This window comes from Agelaius tricolor, unplaced genomic scaffold, assembly GCF_023055355.1.
Source record: "Agelaius tricolor isolate 1412-34295 unplaced genomic scaffold, bAgeTri1.0.p SCAF_19, whole genome shotgun sequence".
NCBI classification, from domain to species: Eukaryota; Metazoa; Chordata; class Aves; order Passeriformes; family Icteridae; genus Agelaius; species Agelaius tricolor.
In genome coordinates this window covers 14177987-14193747 of record NW_027269279.1, presented here as the reverse complement: position 1 = coordinate 14193747, position 15761 = coordinate 14177987, and the positions used below count along the sequence as shown (strand labels likewise).

General features: G+C 52.4%; 1 protein-coding gene and 1 long non-coding RNA gene across 8 annotated transcripts in view; both read left to right on the top strand.

Annotated features, from left to right (window-relative positions):
* The first annotated feature begins 1349 nt into the window (after nucleotides 1-1349).
* Nucleotides 1350-12894, top strand: LOC139598262 (uncharacterized). The gene is made up of 2 exons (XR_011681843.1): nucleotides 1350-6126; nucleotides 9192-12894. It is a non-coding gene; the product is annotated as an uncharacterized lncRNA (long non-coding RNA).
* A 1649-nt stretch (nucleotides 12895-14543) lies between these two features.
* CREBBP (CREB binding protein) overlaps nucleotides 14544-15761 on the top strand; it is a 97926-nt gene continuing 96708 nt past the window's right edge. For 5 of the 7 annotated variants that reach the window (XM_071444441.1, XM_071444440.1, XM_071444442.1 and 2 more), the window contains exon 1: nucleotides 14545-15375. In XM_071444441.1, the coding sequence (XP_071300542.1) occupies nucleotides 15291-15375 (85 nt within the window). In that variant the 5' untranslated portion in view covers nucleotides 14545-15290. Of the gene's footprint in view, nucleotides 15376-15761 lie in introns of all 7 variants that reach the window. The other 2 variants (XM_071444439.1, XM_071444437.1) reach the window with 1 other exon arrangement.

Sequence of the window (15761 nt, the reverse complement as noted above, 5' to 3'; positions counted from 1 at the left end):
CAGCCTCTGCTTTATGGGGGGACCCCAGCCATGCTGGATCCACATCACTGCATCCCCAGCACAAGGACCTGCCCAAGCTGGGGGGTCCCACAGCAGCTGTGGATGTGCCTGGCCACAAAACTCCCATCCACGGCAGCCTCCTCCAGCGCCCTATGCTCTTCCAGTCCCGGTTCCAATCCCCGGCTCTTCCCAGCAGGAATCAGCCCACTGAAGGAGTTTGCTGCTCTCTTCTGGCTTTAGACACGTTTCGAATTGGAGGATTCCCCTTTTTCAGAGCGCTCGGAGGGGACTCGTGCACGCACAGGGTTAATTGCAAGGAAAGCCGGTTGGATTTAGCAGCCCCCCCGCCCGCCGGCGCTGGCAGCCCTGTGCCCGGGTATTTATAGCACCGTGAACTTTGAGCGTGTCCAGCGAGCGGGCAAAACCCGCTGGGGACATGGGGACGGCTCCGGCAGAGCCGGAGGCTGCCGGGGGTCCTGGCCCAGGCTTCAGCAAAGCAACCGAGAGCATCCAGCAGCACATCCCGGCCCCCTGTGCCCCACACACCCCACAGCCAGGCACCCCACAGACCCCCGGGACCCCTTTGAACCCACCTGGTGGCCAAGGACGTGGGTTGAGCCTCCTCCAGCAGCACAGCAGCAGCATTGTCCCAAGCTGATGTTCCCGGTTTTGAGCTGGCATCCCTGGTTTCAGCAGCAGCTGAACCCAGCCATCTTCCCTTTTCCATGACAAACAACAGGCAGAAGATCCCACCTCTTCATGGTGTCCGGGGCAGATCCCTTCTCATCAGACAACCTGCCAGCCAGTTCACCATGTCCTGGAGAGAAAACATCATGTGTGGCTTCCCTACTCTGAAATGAGGCAGAGGAAAGGGAGAGTCGGGGTGGTAGGGGATGGGAAGCCTGTGTGTGTAAAGACTGGAAAAAGACTTGAAACAAAAGCCAAAACAATTTTAAAAAACAAACAAAACACAAAAAAAAGGAGAGGATTTGATTCTCTTTTAGCAGGTGGCATTTGGTGCCCCCATTGAAGGGGCAGCCCAGAAACCCAGCGTTATCCTGGGCTCATCCCACAGCATGGGCAGCAGGTGAGGTTGGGGTTCAGGTGAGATCCCACCTGCAGAGCTGCCTCAGTTCTGAGGCATCAGCATCAGGAGGATGTGGAGCTGCTGAAGTGAGTCCAGAGGAGGTCACAGAGATGCCCCAAGGGCTGGAGCCAGGCTGGGAGAGCTGGGGGTGCTCACCTGGAGAGGAGAAGGCTCCAGGGACACCTCAGAGCCCCTGGCAGGGCCTGAAGGGGCTCCAGAAGAGCTGGAGAGGGACTGGGGACAAGGCATGGAGGGACAGGACACAGGGAATGGCTCCCAGTGCCAGAGGGCAGGGCTGGATGGGATCTTGGGAATTAGGAATTGTTCCCTGTGAGGGTGGGCAGGCCCTGGCACAGGGTGCCCAGAGCAGCTGGGGCTGCCCCTGGATCCCTGGCAGTGCCCAAGGCCAGGCTGGGCAGGGCTGGGAGCAGCCTGGGACAGTGGGAGGTGTCCCTGCCATGGCAGGGGTGGCACTGGATGAGCTTTAGGGTCCCTTCCAACCCAAACTATTCCATAAAAAGTGCAATGAAGGCTCCTAGGGGCTGCAGTGTGGAGGTCTCTGGAAGACCCCAGCCCTACTGGTCAGTGCTTCTCCAGCATTTCAAGTGTGGAAGTTGATTTGGGAATTATTTTTAGGAATGATTGAGACTGAAGCAGAGAGGAGAACAGGAAACCCTGGTCTACCATGCCTCCATCCACAGTGGGATTTTGCTCCAACTGCTCCATGTGCTGAGATCCCCTTGACTCACAATTGCTATGTGGCTTTGCACAGAAAAACCAGAGGGGGAGATGGACATCAAGGGTAATTAAAGAACTGGAGTAGCTTTCACCCAGTGAAGAACCAGACAGGCTGGGACGCTTCATCCAGGGCAGGAAATGGCAAGTGAATAAGACAGAAGGCAGAAGTGAGGTTTCCCCCAGGTCAGAGAAGTCTGGGGGGGATCTTCATGAGGACAGTGGGAGATTTTTGGTTCTATGGGATGAATCTCTGACACAAAGATTATCTTCTCCTGGGACCAAGTGTAGGATTTGCAGACCTGGTTACTGGAAACCCACCAAGACCTCTGCCCTTAAAAGCAACTGAATTGTTTTGACCAAAAATCCCTATTTTTCCTGTGTTTTCACTGTGATTCTGCCCCCAGAAGAGAGCATTTCACCTGCTGTGGGTAATGTGTGACAGTGCTGGAAGCAAAGGAAAATTGGGTCCTGTAAAGGATGGTGTCTTCAAATTTTGATCATGGAGAACAAGCCTCATTTACAATTACAAATATAGACAGATTTGTACAATTACACATCCCAGCTGGCTCTGAGGGCAAGTGCTCAAGGTTGCCCCTCTTTTCTTGAAAGCACTGGCAATTTACTTGTGGGAAAACTTATTTTATATCCTTGGGAAAATATAAGGGTGTTGTTGTTGCCCTCTGAGTTGTTTTTAGGTCCTGCCCATGGCCACAGGGCTTTGCATCAGCAGGCAAAGGAGCAAGCACTGAAATATCAGGGAAGGAGAGGGAGGAATGGTTTCAGTCTTACAGATTCCTGCATAAAATAGAGGCTAAAGCACATCTTCAAGATGATTGAGCGAGGACACTGCTCATTACATAAGGTTGTTGGGGGGAAAAAATAGGCTGATTTACATTTTTATAGGAAATAAAAGGAGGTTTGTGGGTGACATAGCACCTTCCTCTGAGAATGTCAGCGTGAGATAAGTGGGCTTCAAAGGGAAGAGTAACCATTTTCCTGCAGGGACAGAGTCCATCCCAGAGAGCTGAGTCTGAGACAAAAACGCTTTTGGAAGGAAATTTTTGTTGCTGGAACAAATACATTTATTTAGCACAATTCACATTGACTGCGAGGCTGCTACTTCTCATTTCTGCTGGTTCCTCTGAATTTTGGTGAAGCTTTGGGTAGCAGGAAAACCAAGCTGCCTCTGTTTGGTGGATGTGGTGTTTTCAGGGCAGGAGGAGAGGTCGATGTGCTTTTTAGGAGTGGGGGGATTTTGGCAGGGTTGGAGTTCAGTGATACTTTAATTTCATTCACAGGGAGTTGCCTGGTGGGGTTTTGCCCTGGTTTCAGGTTGGTGGCCCTCTGAGATTTGCTGTGCTGTGCTTCAGATCTGTGGCTGTCTGGCAGAACAATTCCGGTTGCTCAAAAGCACCGATTAGCATAAATGAAGGAGTGGGTGAAATGTTCATTATATTGCCTACTGTCATGTTTGTGTACCAGATTTTGTTACCATCTGTCATTTCTGTTTTCTTGTTGTTGCCAAAAGTTGTCATTCTGAATGGAGGGTGGAGACTTATCTTCAAAAGCCAACATGAGATAATTTTAGGTACTTCAGGGCTCATGTGCTCCGTGCTGGGTGTCAGTGGCCCTCACGTACATCAGCCCCACGTGTCTTTGGTAAAATCTGGGCAATGGTTTAGTTAAAGGAGTTTTTGAAACCATTGGGGTCATGCAAATGCACGAGATTCTCATCTCTTGTCATTTAGAAAGAGTATCTGGTGCTTGCAATTGCAAAAAAAAGCTTGAAAATAAAATACGTTTTCCTTAATCTTAAAAAAAAAATACAGGGTACAGAGCAGGGTGTATGTGGGGACATGGCAGTGTTAAAATCCAAGCACTTGCCCAGAGATCTGACTGAGGGAAGCAGCAGCTCTGCTCTAAGTGACTGCAGCATCCCCAGATCATTTCCAGAGATGTAAATATCCCAGGGACTGAAGCTGGACAAATTCAGCCTTGAAATGAGCCGCAGCTCTCTCGCAGGAGCGGTGGCTGCGGACCGCGACAGCCCGTGAGGGGAGCGGTGCCTGCACCGGGGCTCGCTGCCTTTCAAGCAAAATGAGCTCATTTCAGCCACAGGGTTGGAATGCAGAGACTGGGAGGAAGGGCTCAGCCTGCAAGCAGGGAGCTGGGAGGTGAAGCCACGAGGATTTCTTGCCTTGTCCAAGTGCTTTGAGATCATCCGGTCTGAAAGCTCAGTGCCCCGTGCCAGCTGGGGAGGGAGAGGGCTCAGGATGCCTGGATCATCCCCCTTTCATCAGGCTGGAGCCCCAGGCTGCTGCTGTGGACTGTCAAACCCTCCCTGGCAGTGCCAGGCCCATGCTAGCACCTTGTTGCTTCCCATGTCAGCCCACAGCAGCTCTGCTCTCCCCAGGGCTGCTGGGTTTTCATCTGGCCTGAGTGACAGGGCTCAATGTTCACCTGAAATGCAGTGACTTGTGACATCCAAAAATGCAGAAAAGATGATCCAATTACTTTAACTGGGCTTAAAGTCCAGGAAAATACAAAGCCAGACAGTTTGGGGATGTTTTTTGTTAGTTTGGGCTCAGCCAGTGGTGCAAAGTCATAACCAAAGCCATGATGTGCCAGTGTTGTGGGGAGAACTCTCACTGGTGGGAGTGCAGAGGGTCACTGCTCCCTCCAGGAGAGCTGGGGAAGGAGGAGATGGAGCTGCCTGTGCTCTGGAAGCAGCAGAGATCACTCCAGACATCTCTGATCAAAGGCTGGGGGCAAACCAGGACCATGTAATGACTGCAGTAATTACTGGATACCTCTTTGGAGATGTCTCAGGTGTCTGTAGTCTTGTTATGATCTGCATTATGCACCTTCCAGTGCCTAAAGGGGCTCCAGGAGAGCTGGAGAGGGACTTTAGACCAGGGCCTGGAGGGACAGGACACAGGGAATGGCTCCCAGTGCCAGAGGGCAGGGCTGGATGGGATATTGGGAATCAGGAATTGTTCCCTGTGAGGGTGGGCAGGCCCTGGCACAGGGTGCCCAGAGCAGCTGGGGCTGCCCCTGGATCCCTGGCAGTGCCCAAGGCCAGGCTGGACAGGGCTTGGAGCACCCTGGGATAGTGGGAGGTGTCCCTGCCCATGGCAGGGGGTGGAATTGGATGGGCTTTAAGGTCCCTTCCAAGCCAAACCAGTCTGTGATTCTATGAAAACCCTGTACTTTATCAAATCTTTGGGTAATTTTATAATACAGATTTGAGGTAACAGCTCTGTCATGTTTTAACACTTCAATAATGTCAATTGTCTTTCCTAGCTCAAATTCTCCCATATTTGCTCTCTCCCAGAGGATAATTCTCCAAAGCTCATGAGCAAATTCCACCTGAGCCTTTCAGGATGCTGTGAACATCACTGACAGCCGTTGTGAAAAAGTTGGGTCTGGGTTTGTTTCACAAGTGTGAAATAAATTTCAGAGCTCTCATATTCCAACCAGCCTGGTAAATTGTCCTAAATGAGCACCAAGTGTCACCTTGTGTGGATGGCAGAGGAGCCTGGAATGCAGCTGAGAAGCCTTTGGACAAGCAGGAAGAAGTGGGTTTGGGCCATGGGGAGTGGAGCTGACCTGGCAGAGGGGCCAAAGGGGCTGATTTAGCAGATGTGACCATGCAGAGCTGTGGAGGAGCTGGGGGATTGACATGAGGTGCAGGAGTTTGTCAGGCTCTGCTCCAGGATGCCAATGGTGGGACCTCCAGACTGGGTGATTGAGAGCTGATCTGGCTCCATTTCCCAGCACAAGGATGGGATAAGCTGATATGGGGTGGAAGAAAAGCAGGAAAAAAAGGAATTTCTCATCTTAACACCTAATGTGCTGCTGGCTTAAGACAGGAAGACAAGCAAGCTCAGCTGATCTAAGACAGGAGCACAGAGCACATCAACAGCCAAGCCATGAAACTCCACACTGCAGGAATGAACCATTAATGGAATGAACCATGGTGCCCAAGGTGGACAGCTTGGGGTGAAAAGTTAATCCTGATATAATTAGAGACAGCCTTGAAACAGCAAAATTGTGGAGTCACAGGGTGAGATGCCACCAAGACCTTGCAGTGTGTCAAGCCTTGCAGGAATGGGACAGGAGTGTAACAGAAATCATCTGCCTCATCATCAAAGGATGGAGCAATAGCCTGAGAGAGCTGGGGAAGGTTTCTCTGCCCACCCAATGAGGTGCTTGGCCTTGAGGAACTCAGGCAAGAATATCATGTCCAACCAAGGACACAAAGCCCAGACAAATTAAAATGCATCTGGACTGATGTGCAGGTACATTAAGAGTTTCCTGACCTTTACAGGGATTGTTTTATTCCCTGGAGCCATCACATTTTATTACTCCAGCCTTTTACATAATTTATCATAGAAAAATATTATTTTGGCTATAAAATTATTTGCCTTCATTTAAGCTCTGCAATAGCATTTAACTTTCTGGTCCTTTTTGAAACTAATTTCCCCAGGCAAATTACATCCTGTGCCAAGAGATTCTTGTCATTAATGAAACAGAATGGGACACCACAGCTGGAGGGGGGCATTGATGGGGGGTGGTCATTTCTTTGATAACCTTTAAAGCAACAGAGCAGAGCACCTCATTGGAATCCTTTTCTCACAGGTTTTCATCCCATTTTATCCTGTGCTGATTATCACCACCACCTCAGTCATCCCCTTAATCTGAACAGGGTGCCAGAGAAGCTGTGGCTGCCCCTGCCCTGGCAGTGTTCAAGGCTGGGTTGGATGAGGCTTGGAGCAGCCTGGGAGAGTGGGAAGTGTCCCTGCCCATGGCAGGGGGTGGAATGGGGTAGTTTTCAAAGTCCCTTCCAAACCAGTCTGTTGTTCCATATCTCTGAGCTAGAAGCCATAATGACAATAATTAGTTCTACTTTCACCTGAGCCCATTATTTAGGAGCTCGTGCAAACTTACAGTGAAAGGTGATAAATGCTGAAAAAAGTTTTTCCAGCTAAAGCCCTCATGTTGTGTTTGGGAGAAACCCTGGACTGAGTCACCAGGAAAGGTTTGGGTTTGGCTCTGTGCTGGGCACCCAAGAAGTGCCAGGTATGAATCAGGCAGCCAGAACAAGGTGATAGGAGGGATGCAGGATGCATCCAACTGGGATGCATGGGAGCCAGGCTGCCCAAGGAGCTACCTGAGAGAACCACAGGGCTGGAGAAATAGTGGAGCCTTTCAACTGGTTGTTGCCATGACAAGAAAAAATAAAGAATTTGGTTTGAATCAAACGTGAAAATTTTGCTGAAGGAGAAGGTGAGTGGATTGATGTGTTTTAGTCATTTTGTCCTTTCTTACTCCCTTTATTTTCCCAGTTTTGGAGATAAAAGCTGTTTTTAAAGTTTTGCTCACACAGCAGGGAAATTAGATGTTTTCACTGCCAATTAAGAAATCAGAAGGTTTCAGTGCTTTCTAAATTCTGAAAGCTGAAACTTTGAGGGGTTTTCTGAGTACTTACTGAAGTCCTGAACACACCAGAGTTACCTGCAGAAGGTGAAGCTTTCCACAAACACCTTATCTGCTAGAAAAAGGGTGAAAAGAGTCATCATCATTATCCAGCTTATGTGGGGCTGGGCCACTGTCACCTTCCACTGGTCCCAAACCAGTGAGCACTGAGCTTCAAGCTCCTGTAGAAGTTGCTCCTTTTTTACCCAAAACAAGGAAAAAACTCTTATGGTGGGGGAAGAGCAAGGCTGGAGGCACAAACAGGTGGGTAATGTATTCCTCTTGTCAGCCCAGCTCAATGCCCTCCCTGCCCTGATGAATATTGAAGAATTTCATCCAAATTGGAACTGGTTCAGCAGGACAGTTTTCCAAGCCCCAGCCCAGAAAGGCTTCCTGGTCACCGCTGGGGGCCCTTTGCTCTATGGGAGGAGTGCACAGGAGTCTGCAGGAAGAAATTCCTCCCTGGCAGGGTGGGCAGGCCTGGCACAGGGTGCCCAGAGCAGCTGGGGCTGCCCCTGGATCCCTGGAGGTGCCCAAGGCCAGGCTGGATGGGGTTTGGAGCAGCCTGGGACGGTGGAAGGTGTCCCTGCCATGGCACAAGGTTGGAACAAAGGGGCTTTAAGGTCCCTTCCCACCCAAAGCATTCCATGGTTCTATGACTGCACATGGCAGTGCCAGAGCAAGGACAGGACAGCCACCTGAGTCTGTGCCATTCTCCAAGAACTTGGGCACAGTTAACTCTTGGAGCCTCATGCAGGGGGTGAGGGACCTGTCTGCCACCTAAATCCAAAACATTTCACAGCTGGCTTTTAACTCAGCAGAGAGAGAGAGGCTGGTGCTGCAGAAGAGCTTGGGGTTGCTCTCTGGATGGCTATGGGAGTTCAGCAGAGTTTCTGATGAAAAAGAAAGTTTTTCAAGAGTTGTGATGAGTTGAATCCACAGCAAAAAGCTTAAAAGCTAGTGTGGGAGCCAGGATTAACCCTGAGAAGGTACAGAGAGTTTCCCAGGAATGAAGCTCCTTGAAATAAGCAAGTCTTGCACTAAAGCTGTGACTGATAGCAAGAAGAGAAGAGGCAGAGGGACAGGCAAGGCTGAATGGAGCAGGAGGAATTGCAGAGCCATGCTGTTGTGGCTGCCTCCACCAACCAGGACAAGGGCAGAGCAGGGAAAAATGCCACCAGTGTCCCCATGGCCTGGCTTGACAGTGGCTCAGCAGAGTTTTGCACACAAGTGACTGACAGGATGGTGGTGAGACTGTGAGCTTGGCCAGGGTTTTCTTGGGAACACCAGATTTTGCTGCAGCAAAAAATCAGGACTGTCAGCCAGAACACAAGGAGGGCATTTCCAAATGTGATCCCAGACACTTAACCTGAAGTCACTGCATTGCTGTGAGCACTGCTACTGATTAGGAAAAAAAAAAAGCAAGCTATATGTAGAGACAGAAAAAAAAAGAACTATGAGATTTATAGTAATGAATTACTTCCACAAAAGACATATGCAGTGTGTCCAAGTAGGTTAATAAATGCTTGGATGGCATTGAATTGTAAGGAGCAATGCTTAGTGTGGTCAAAAGTGCTGAGCACTTGATTACACCAAGGATAGTGTTGTTTGGAAAGGACCTTAAACTTCATTTTGTTCTACCCCTCTGCCATGGGCAGGGACACCTTCCACCAGACCAGGCTGCTCCAAGCCCCATCCAGCTGGGCCTTGGACACCTCCAGGGATTCAGGAGCAGCCACAGCTTCTCTGAGCATCAAGGCCTCCCCACCCTCCTAGGGAAGAATTTTGTTCTAATAGCTAAGCTAAACCTACTCTCAATGTGAACCCATTCCCCTTGTCCTGTCACGACATGCTCTTGTAAATAATCTTGTCCCATCCTTCCTTCCAGTTCCCTGTAGCTACTGGAAGACCTTGTCTCTGTGATGCCATCATGGAATGAGCAGAGGACAGAAATGACATGGGAGGAATCTGGAGACACCTTTCAAGGAATGAGGAATCACCCAATCCCTCAGGTCTGAAGATGCTGAGAGGCCACTGCTCTGAGCTGTGTGGAGGGAGAAGAATGAATGGAGGGAAGCACCAGCCCTGGTGGGAAGGATGAGATCTTGCTCCAAGACATGGGTTCAGGCAAGAGGTGGAGCCTGAGTGCATTTGGCAGAGGGAGTGTGAGCAGTGCTCACTCCTGAGCTCACAGCTCAGCACCCAAGCTCAGACTGAGCATCTGGGATTTGGTTCGTGCCAAGCTGGGAGTGGCAGCACCTGAAGAGCTTGTGAATGCCCTCTCCTACTGATGGTGCAATGGAAAGGCCACATCTTTAACCAGGGCACAAGGCAGGGAGGTGGGAAACACTGAAATCTTCCCAATCTTCCCATCTCAAATGGCCAGAGTGTATCTGTAGCATCCTGCTTTTCTCTGTGCTCAGGGAAGGGACCTTCACCATAATCTGCAGCAGAAAAATGTTCTCTGTCTTTTTTTTGGCCATGTTGGCTGAAACCACCCATAAACCACTAATTGCCACTGCTAAAAGGGAGCTGGCAGACACAAAATTTGCCTGGATTAACTAGATTACTATTTTATGGGTAGAAATATTATTTTCAAACTGACTGTGGGGCAGGTTGCAAACTGGTGTCAGAGAGATGAGAGACCATAATGTAGCACAGCCCAAAGACAGGCATTTTTTGGTAGCAGTTTACTTTAAAAATAAAGCAAGTGGACTGTTGTCTCTCAGACAAAGTCTGAGATTCGCTGAGCAACAAACCTGAGTGAGAGCACAAAGGTTTATACAGATTTCTCTTAATAGTTTATCAGGCATGGCAAAGTTACAGGCAACTTCAGCAAAAAGGCTTCACATTTGGGACTTAAGAAAGAAGGACCCCTCAGAGTGACAGATTCAATTATGCTGATGACAGAAGACTGTTTTTCCTGAACTGCTACTCTTGCCCTGGTGAGATAGCCTTACCCATTACTTGGGGGATTTCTCCACATCAGAGTTAGATGGTCCTGACAGATGATGGGCAGGATTGTGAGCAATTTGCTGAAAAGTCCAAGTGTGCATCCAGTCCCCACGAGACTCTATTCAACAAGTAGGTAGGAAATGGCTTTACATTAATGAATACTTAATGAAAAGGAGAGCAGAATCACACCTGATTGGTGCTTGTGGGGTATCACCACAGAACATGTTTAGCCACCTGCAAATACTCTTTCTGCATGAAACGAAGCAAGGAGACCCTTTAGGATGTGTGTCAATCTCTGCAGCCCCAGGAGCCAAGGGTTTGCAGAAGTTCACAGGCACACAGCTGAACACAGAGCAGTGCTGTGATTGCGGTCCCTGGGTTACCACCACTTCCTGAACACCACGGAATTCACACACACAATGAAAATCAGAAGCCAGAAACAACAGCGATTTCACATAAAATTGCTCCACAATCCCATGAGTGCAGGGTGTGTAACCAGATGTGCCTGGAGAAAGAATAGGCAGCACCTTCTGCAGCAGCCAGGAGGAGAGGAGACAACAGGCTCTGGGCCTTGCTTCTATCCTGGAACAGCTTTGGCAGCACATGGGGATGGTAAGGCCACCAGGTGCTGGGACATAACACAACCAGGAAAAACAGACTCCCATTCCCAATGAGAACTCCTCTGATGGTGCCACAGTGACTACAAGGTACAGGGCAGAGCTCCTCAGAAGTTATTCAAACTCTGCTAATTGTTTGGCTGTAAGGTTTTGAGGTCACAAGCTATAGAAATGATACTTCCATGTTTTGGGTGGGGAAGGAAGGTAGGATCTCAGGAACTGTGTCTTTAAGCAGCTTAGTTCTGGAGACAGGAAGTCTGGCAATGGGCTGCAGCAGTGCAGATTTTATTATGCAATTTCTCTTGGAACTTCTCCCTGAATAAAGGAGTTATCCATTAAGCACCTGCTTCACCCTCCCTCCTAAACACCACAAACGAAGGTCTCAGGAATCCTTTCAAGAGCTTACCCATCAGCAGGGGAGCAGGGAGCCATGCACTGGGGTCCAGACTGGGAATATTGGTGTATTTTATATATAATGTCTTTCAAAGGGTTTCTCTTGATTAAATCCTCCTACTCTGTTTGAGCTTGTTCCACGTTTGGCATTACTACTGGGTGAGGCCATCCAAGTCTTGCAATACTGACACCAAAGGGCTGTGGGACCCAGGCTGCTCCTAGGCCTTCAGGGTATTTAATCCTAGCCCTCTTTCCAAGGGGCACTGGATAACAGCCAAGGTCTTCCTCTCCCTCCTGCCATTAACCCAGTGCTGTTCTGATCCCATGGAGGGGCAGCTGGGGCCATCCTAAGGGGACATTGCAGCACGGAGAAGCTGCAGGACACAGTGACAATAGGATCCTCCTCCTCCTCTGCCCTACTGCCTGGGGTAAAGGATTCCCTCCCTCCAAAGCACCTCCTTTCCCTCCCACTCTGCTCCTGGGACTCGCAGCCCCGCTCTGACTTCACTGCTGTGGCAAGCCTGGCACTTGCTGTAAAGAAGAGGAGCTGTCCCAGCCAATCATGGCCTCCATTCATCCTCTGCTTTTCTCCCAGCTGTGGGTACGTGGCATTTCCCTCAGAGGCACTGACACAGCAGCTCCTGGCACAGCACTGGGGCTCTCAGGGCCCCTGCCTCAGTGCCTGTGTGCTCAGGGCTGCACTACTGGTGTAACGTGGGTGTGTTGTCCAGCACCAGGCACCATGAACATCCTCTGGAGAGGGGCAGCAGCTGTGGGACCGCTCAGGATCTGTCCCTGGTGGTAAATCTCCATCCTGACTTTATCCCAGAGCTGCAGAGTTAGTGCAGCACCAGGGAAGGGGTCATGAGGGGAGCAAAGTGCTATGGAGGACTCCTGGTGTCAGCCATATCCAAAGTGATGTAATTGTGGAAGCACAGACTCCTTTGGGTTTGAGGGACTTTAAACACCAGCTCATTCCACCTCCCTGCCCTGGGCAGGGACACCTTCCACTAGCTCAGGTTGCCCAGGCTGTAATGACCAAAGCAAGCACAAATTGTGATCCAAGATGCAGTTCAAAATACACCAACCAAACTTCTTAAAAAGTTCAAGCAGGAGCCAAAGACACTGCTGTCCTCAGCTGTGCTTTAGAGTCTGACCTGACTCCCACCCCTCACCTCCAACAGCAACACATTTTCCTTCAACCTAAACTGGGATAAATGCTTTCTATCACAGTAAAATGCTTTTTTTTTTAAGAGCTGCTGCTTTTACATCTAGAGGCACTGTGAGAACCTGTCCCACACTGAGACATCCTGAAACAGATGGGAACTCACTGCTCTGGAAGGAAATTAAAGTAGGCACAACCAGAGAGCCCTTACTTGTGTAACTAATCAGTAATACAGTGATAGAAGCAGAGGCCTGACAGAGACCTCCACATGATTACAGCCAGACCTCAGCAAGGACAGGCACCATGTAAATAAATACAGAATTTGCAAGTTAATGTAATGAAATTCATGTAAATGTAATGAATTCGAGTTTTGCAGTAAACAAAAGGCAGACTTACTCTTTGCAAAGGAATCTGTCATTATAGATCTCCTTTAAACCAATAAATTATTGCTGTTGAATCCATCTCAGCTTATGGCGCTCATCAACACATCCTCAGACTTGTGTCCAGATCTTCTTCAGCCTCTCCTCCCGTTGTGGCTGCCCTTGGAGGACATTCCAACATGAAGGTGATGAAAACAGCCCCAAGCAACCAGTTTGGGTACAAGGAGCTCTGCTGCCACACACGTCACTGGGGCTTATAGGACCTGATTCTCAGGTTGGGAACCAGTATGGAAATCCATGGAACTACATGAGCTCCAGTCTTCTAAACCTGTTTTGGGCTGGGGAAGTTTGTCTAGACAGAGCAGAAAGTGTTTGTAAAGTGAGACTGGGTTTGATGCTGGTGCCTGAGAGTGGGTCAGCTCTGATGGGACACTTGCCTTCATGTGTGGCTGCTCTGAGGGCATGGGGGAAAATGGGGGCACTGAGAGGGAGCTTGGGAGGGGATGTTGTGAGGGGGACATTGAGAGGGAATGTCCACAGTGGGATTGAGAGGGGGTGACTGAGAGAAAAAAACAGAGAGGGAGACATTGAGAGAGATCATCTCTGTGGGACCGACTGAGAGGGGAAGTTGAGAGGTGACTGAGGGGGAACTGAGAAGGGAGACTGTGAGGGGGATGGCTGTGAAGGGGGCACTGAGAGGGGACATCCATGATGAGACTGAGAAGGCAGACTGGAAATGTAACTGTGAGGGAAAACTGAGGATGGCTCAGGGAGAGACTGAGACGGGACATCCATCCATGGTGGGATTGAGAGGAGAGACTGGGGTGGGGGCTCTGAGGAGTATGAGGGGAGGAAGGACCGTGAGGGGGCATTGAGCCATCCGTGGTGGGACTGAAAGGGGATGACTCTAAAAGGACTGAGAGGGGAAGGGGAGATTGTGGGGAGATGTGGAGGGGCACTGCAACATCTGAGGGGAGTCAGAGAGGGGCCTGTGGGGGGAGACTGGCGAACGACTGAAATGAGGGCTCTGAGGGACTGAGGGGAGAATCTGAAGGGCCAATGAGCCGCCCATGGTGGGACTGCGAGGGGAGATTGTGGAGGTCACTACAAGGGGACTGAGCAGAAAGAGGGACTGTGGGGAGAGCACTGAGACAACTCTGCTGGGACTGAGGGGAGACTGCGGGGGACGCTGTGAGGGGGGAACATGCACCTGAGGGGAGTCGGAACACTGTGAGGGGGCAGCTCTAGGGTCCTGAGGGGGAGCCCCGACAGCAGCAAACAGGAAAGACCGAGGCGAGGACTTGGGGGGGGGGGGGGGGGAGAAATGTACTCTGAGGAGACTGAAGGGAGACTACGAGGGGGCACCGGGAGGAGGCACCTGAGGGCAGACGAAGAGGGGACGCTGTGAGGGGGTGCTGCGGGGGGAGCCCCGACTGAAGCAAACAGGGCAGACCGAGGCAGTGGGGGAGAGCGAGCACACGGCACTCCAGGCACGGTGTGTGTGGCGGGGTCGCCGCCTGATCCCCCCCCCCCCCTCGCCGTCCCCGAGCCCCTCAGCGGAGCAACTGAGGACGGCGCCGAGCGCTTCCGGCGCCGCGCGCGCCTTTCCGGCAGGGCGGGGCCGCACCGCGAGCGCGGTGACGCAGCGCGCAGGCCCCGCCCCCGCCCCGCCCCCGAGGGCTCTGGAAAAGAGAAGAGAAAAAAAAACTTTTTTTTTTAATTGAGGAATCAACAGCCGCCATCTTGTCGCGGAGCCGGAGCGCGGCGCGGGCGGAGCGGGCCGGGCCGGGCCGGGCCGGGGCAGCGGGGCCGCCCCGCCGCCGCACGGGGCAGCCGCGCCGAGCGCCGCCGACGCGCACAGGGGGCTCGAGCCAGCGGGGCGCAGCCGCCCGGAGCCAACCGACCGCCGCCGCCGCCACCGGGAGCCGCCGCCGCCGCCGCGCCGCGCTCATTGTTTTGGGGCGTTTTTGGGGGGTCGGCGCGTTTTTCCGCTTTTTGGTGATTTTTTTTCCTTTTTTTTAATTTTTGCCCCCCCCCCCCCCCCCCCCCCCCCCGCTCCCTTCTCTTCTCCTCCGCCCCCCCTCCTCCCTCCCCTACCTCGGCCGCGGGCGGGCGGCGGGCGGGGGCCGGGGCGAAGCCGCCGCCGCGGAGGGGAGGGGACGGGGCGAGGCGAGGGGAGCGTGTGGGGGGGCGGAATGCGCCCCGAGTGACGGCCTGAGCCGCCATCCGGGCACCGCGGCGGGGGGAGCGCCCGGGAGGAGCGCGGCCGGCAGGGAGGGGGCGCTGGGCCCTTCGCTCCCCGCCCCGAGCCCTCCTCCCTGCGGCCTGCGGCGGCCCGGCATGGGGGAGCGGGGGCGGCCGGCCGGGCACTGAGCGGCGCTGTTGGGTTCCCGTGCGGCGGAGGAGCGGGGACAGCGAGCTCGGCCCCCCCCGAGCACCCCCCGACAACGATCACCGGCTCCGCCGCTCCGGCCACCATGGCGGAGAACTTACTCGACGGGCCGCCCAACCCCAAGCGAGCCAAGCTCAACTCGCCGGGCTTCTCCGCCAGCGATAGCACAGGTAAGGCCGCGGGGGTGGCTCGGGTGGGGCTCCACGGCGGTTCTCCCCCCCACACCCCCCCGCCCCTACCGCCCCGCCGGAGGGGGGGGCCCCGGGGCCCGCCCGCCCTGCCGCGGTTCCTGGCGGGGGTGGGTTGGGCCTCCTGCAGTCGAAGTTACCGGGCGGGACCCGTACGCCAAGTACCGTCCCGGCTATAAATAGCGGTTGGAAAGAGACGTTTTTTGAGTTGGATTTCCCTTCTTTTCCTCCATCATCTGGTTTTTAGTGCCTCGGTTTGGGTGATGGGGGTGGACAGGTGAGTGGGGTGTGGGTAGGGAAAGAGAAGGGCCAGGCATGGGAAGCACCGACCGTCCTGCTTATTGTACAATCATGGAATGGTTCGGCTT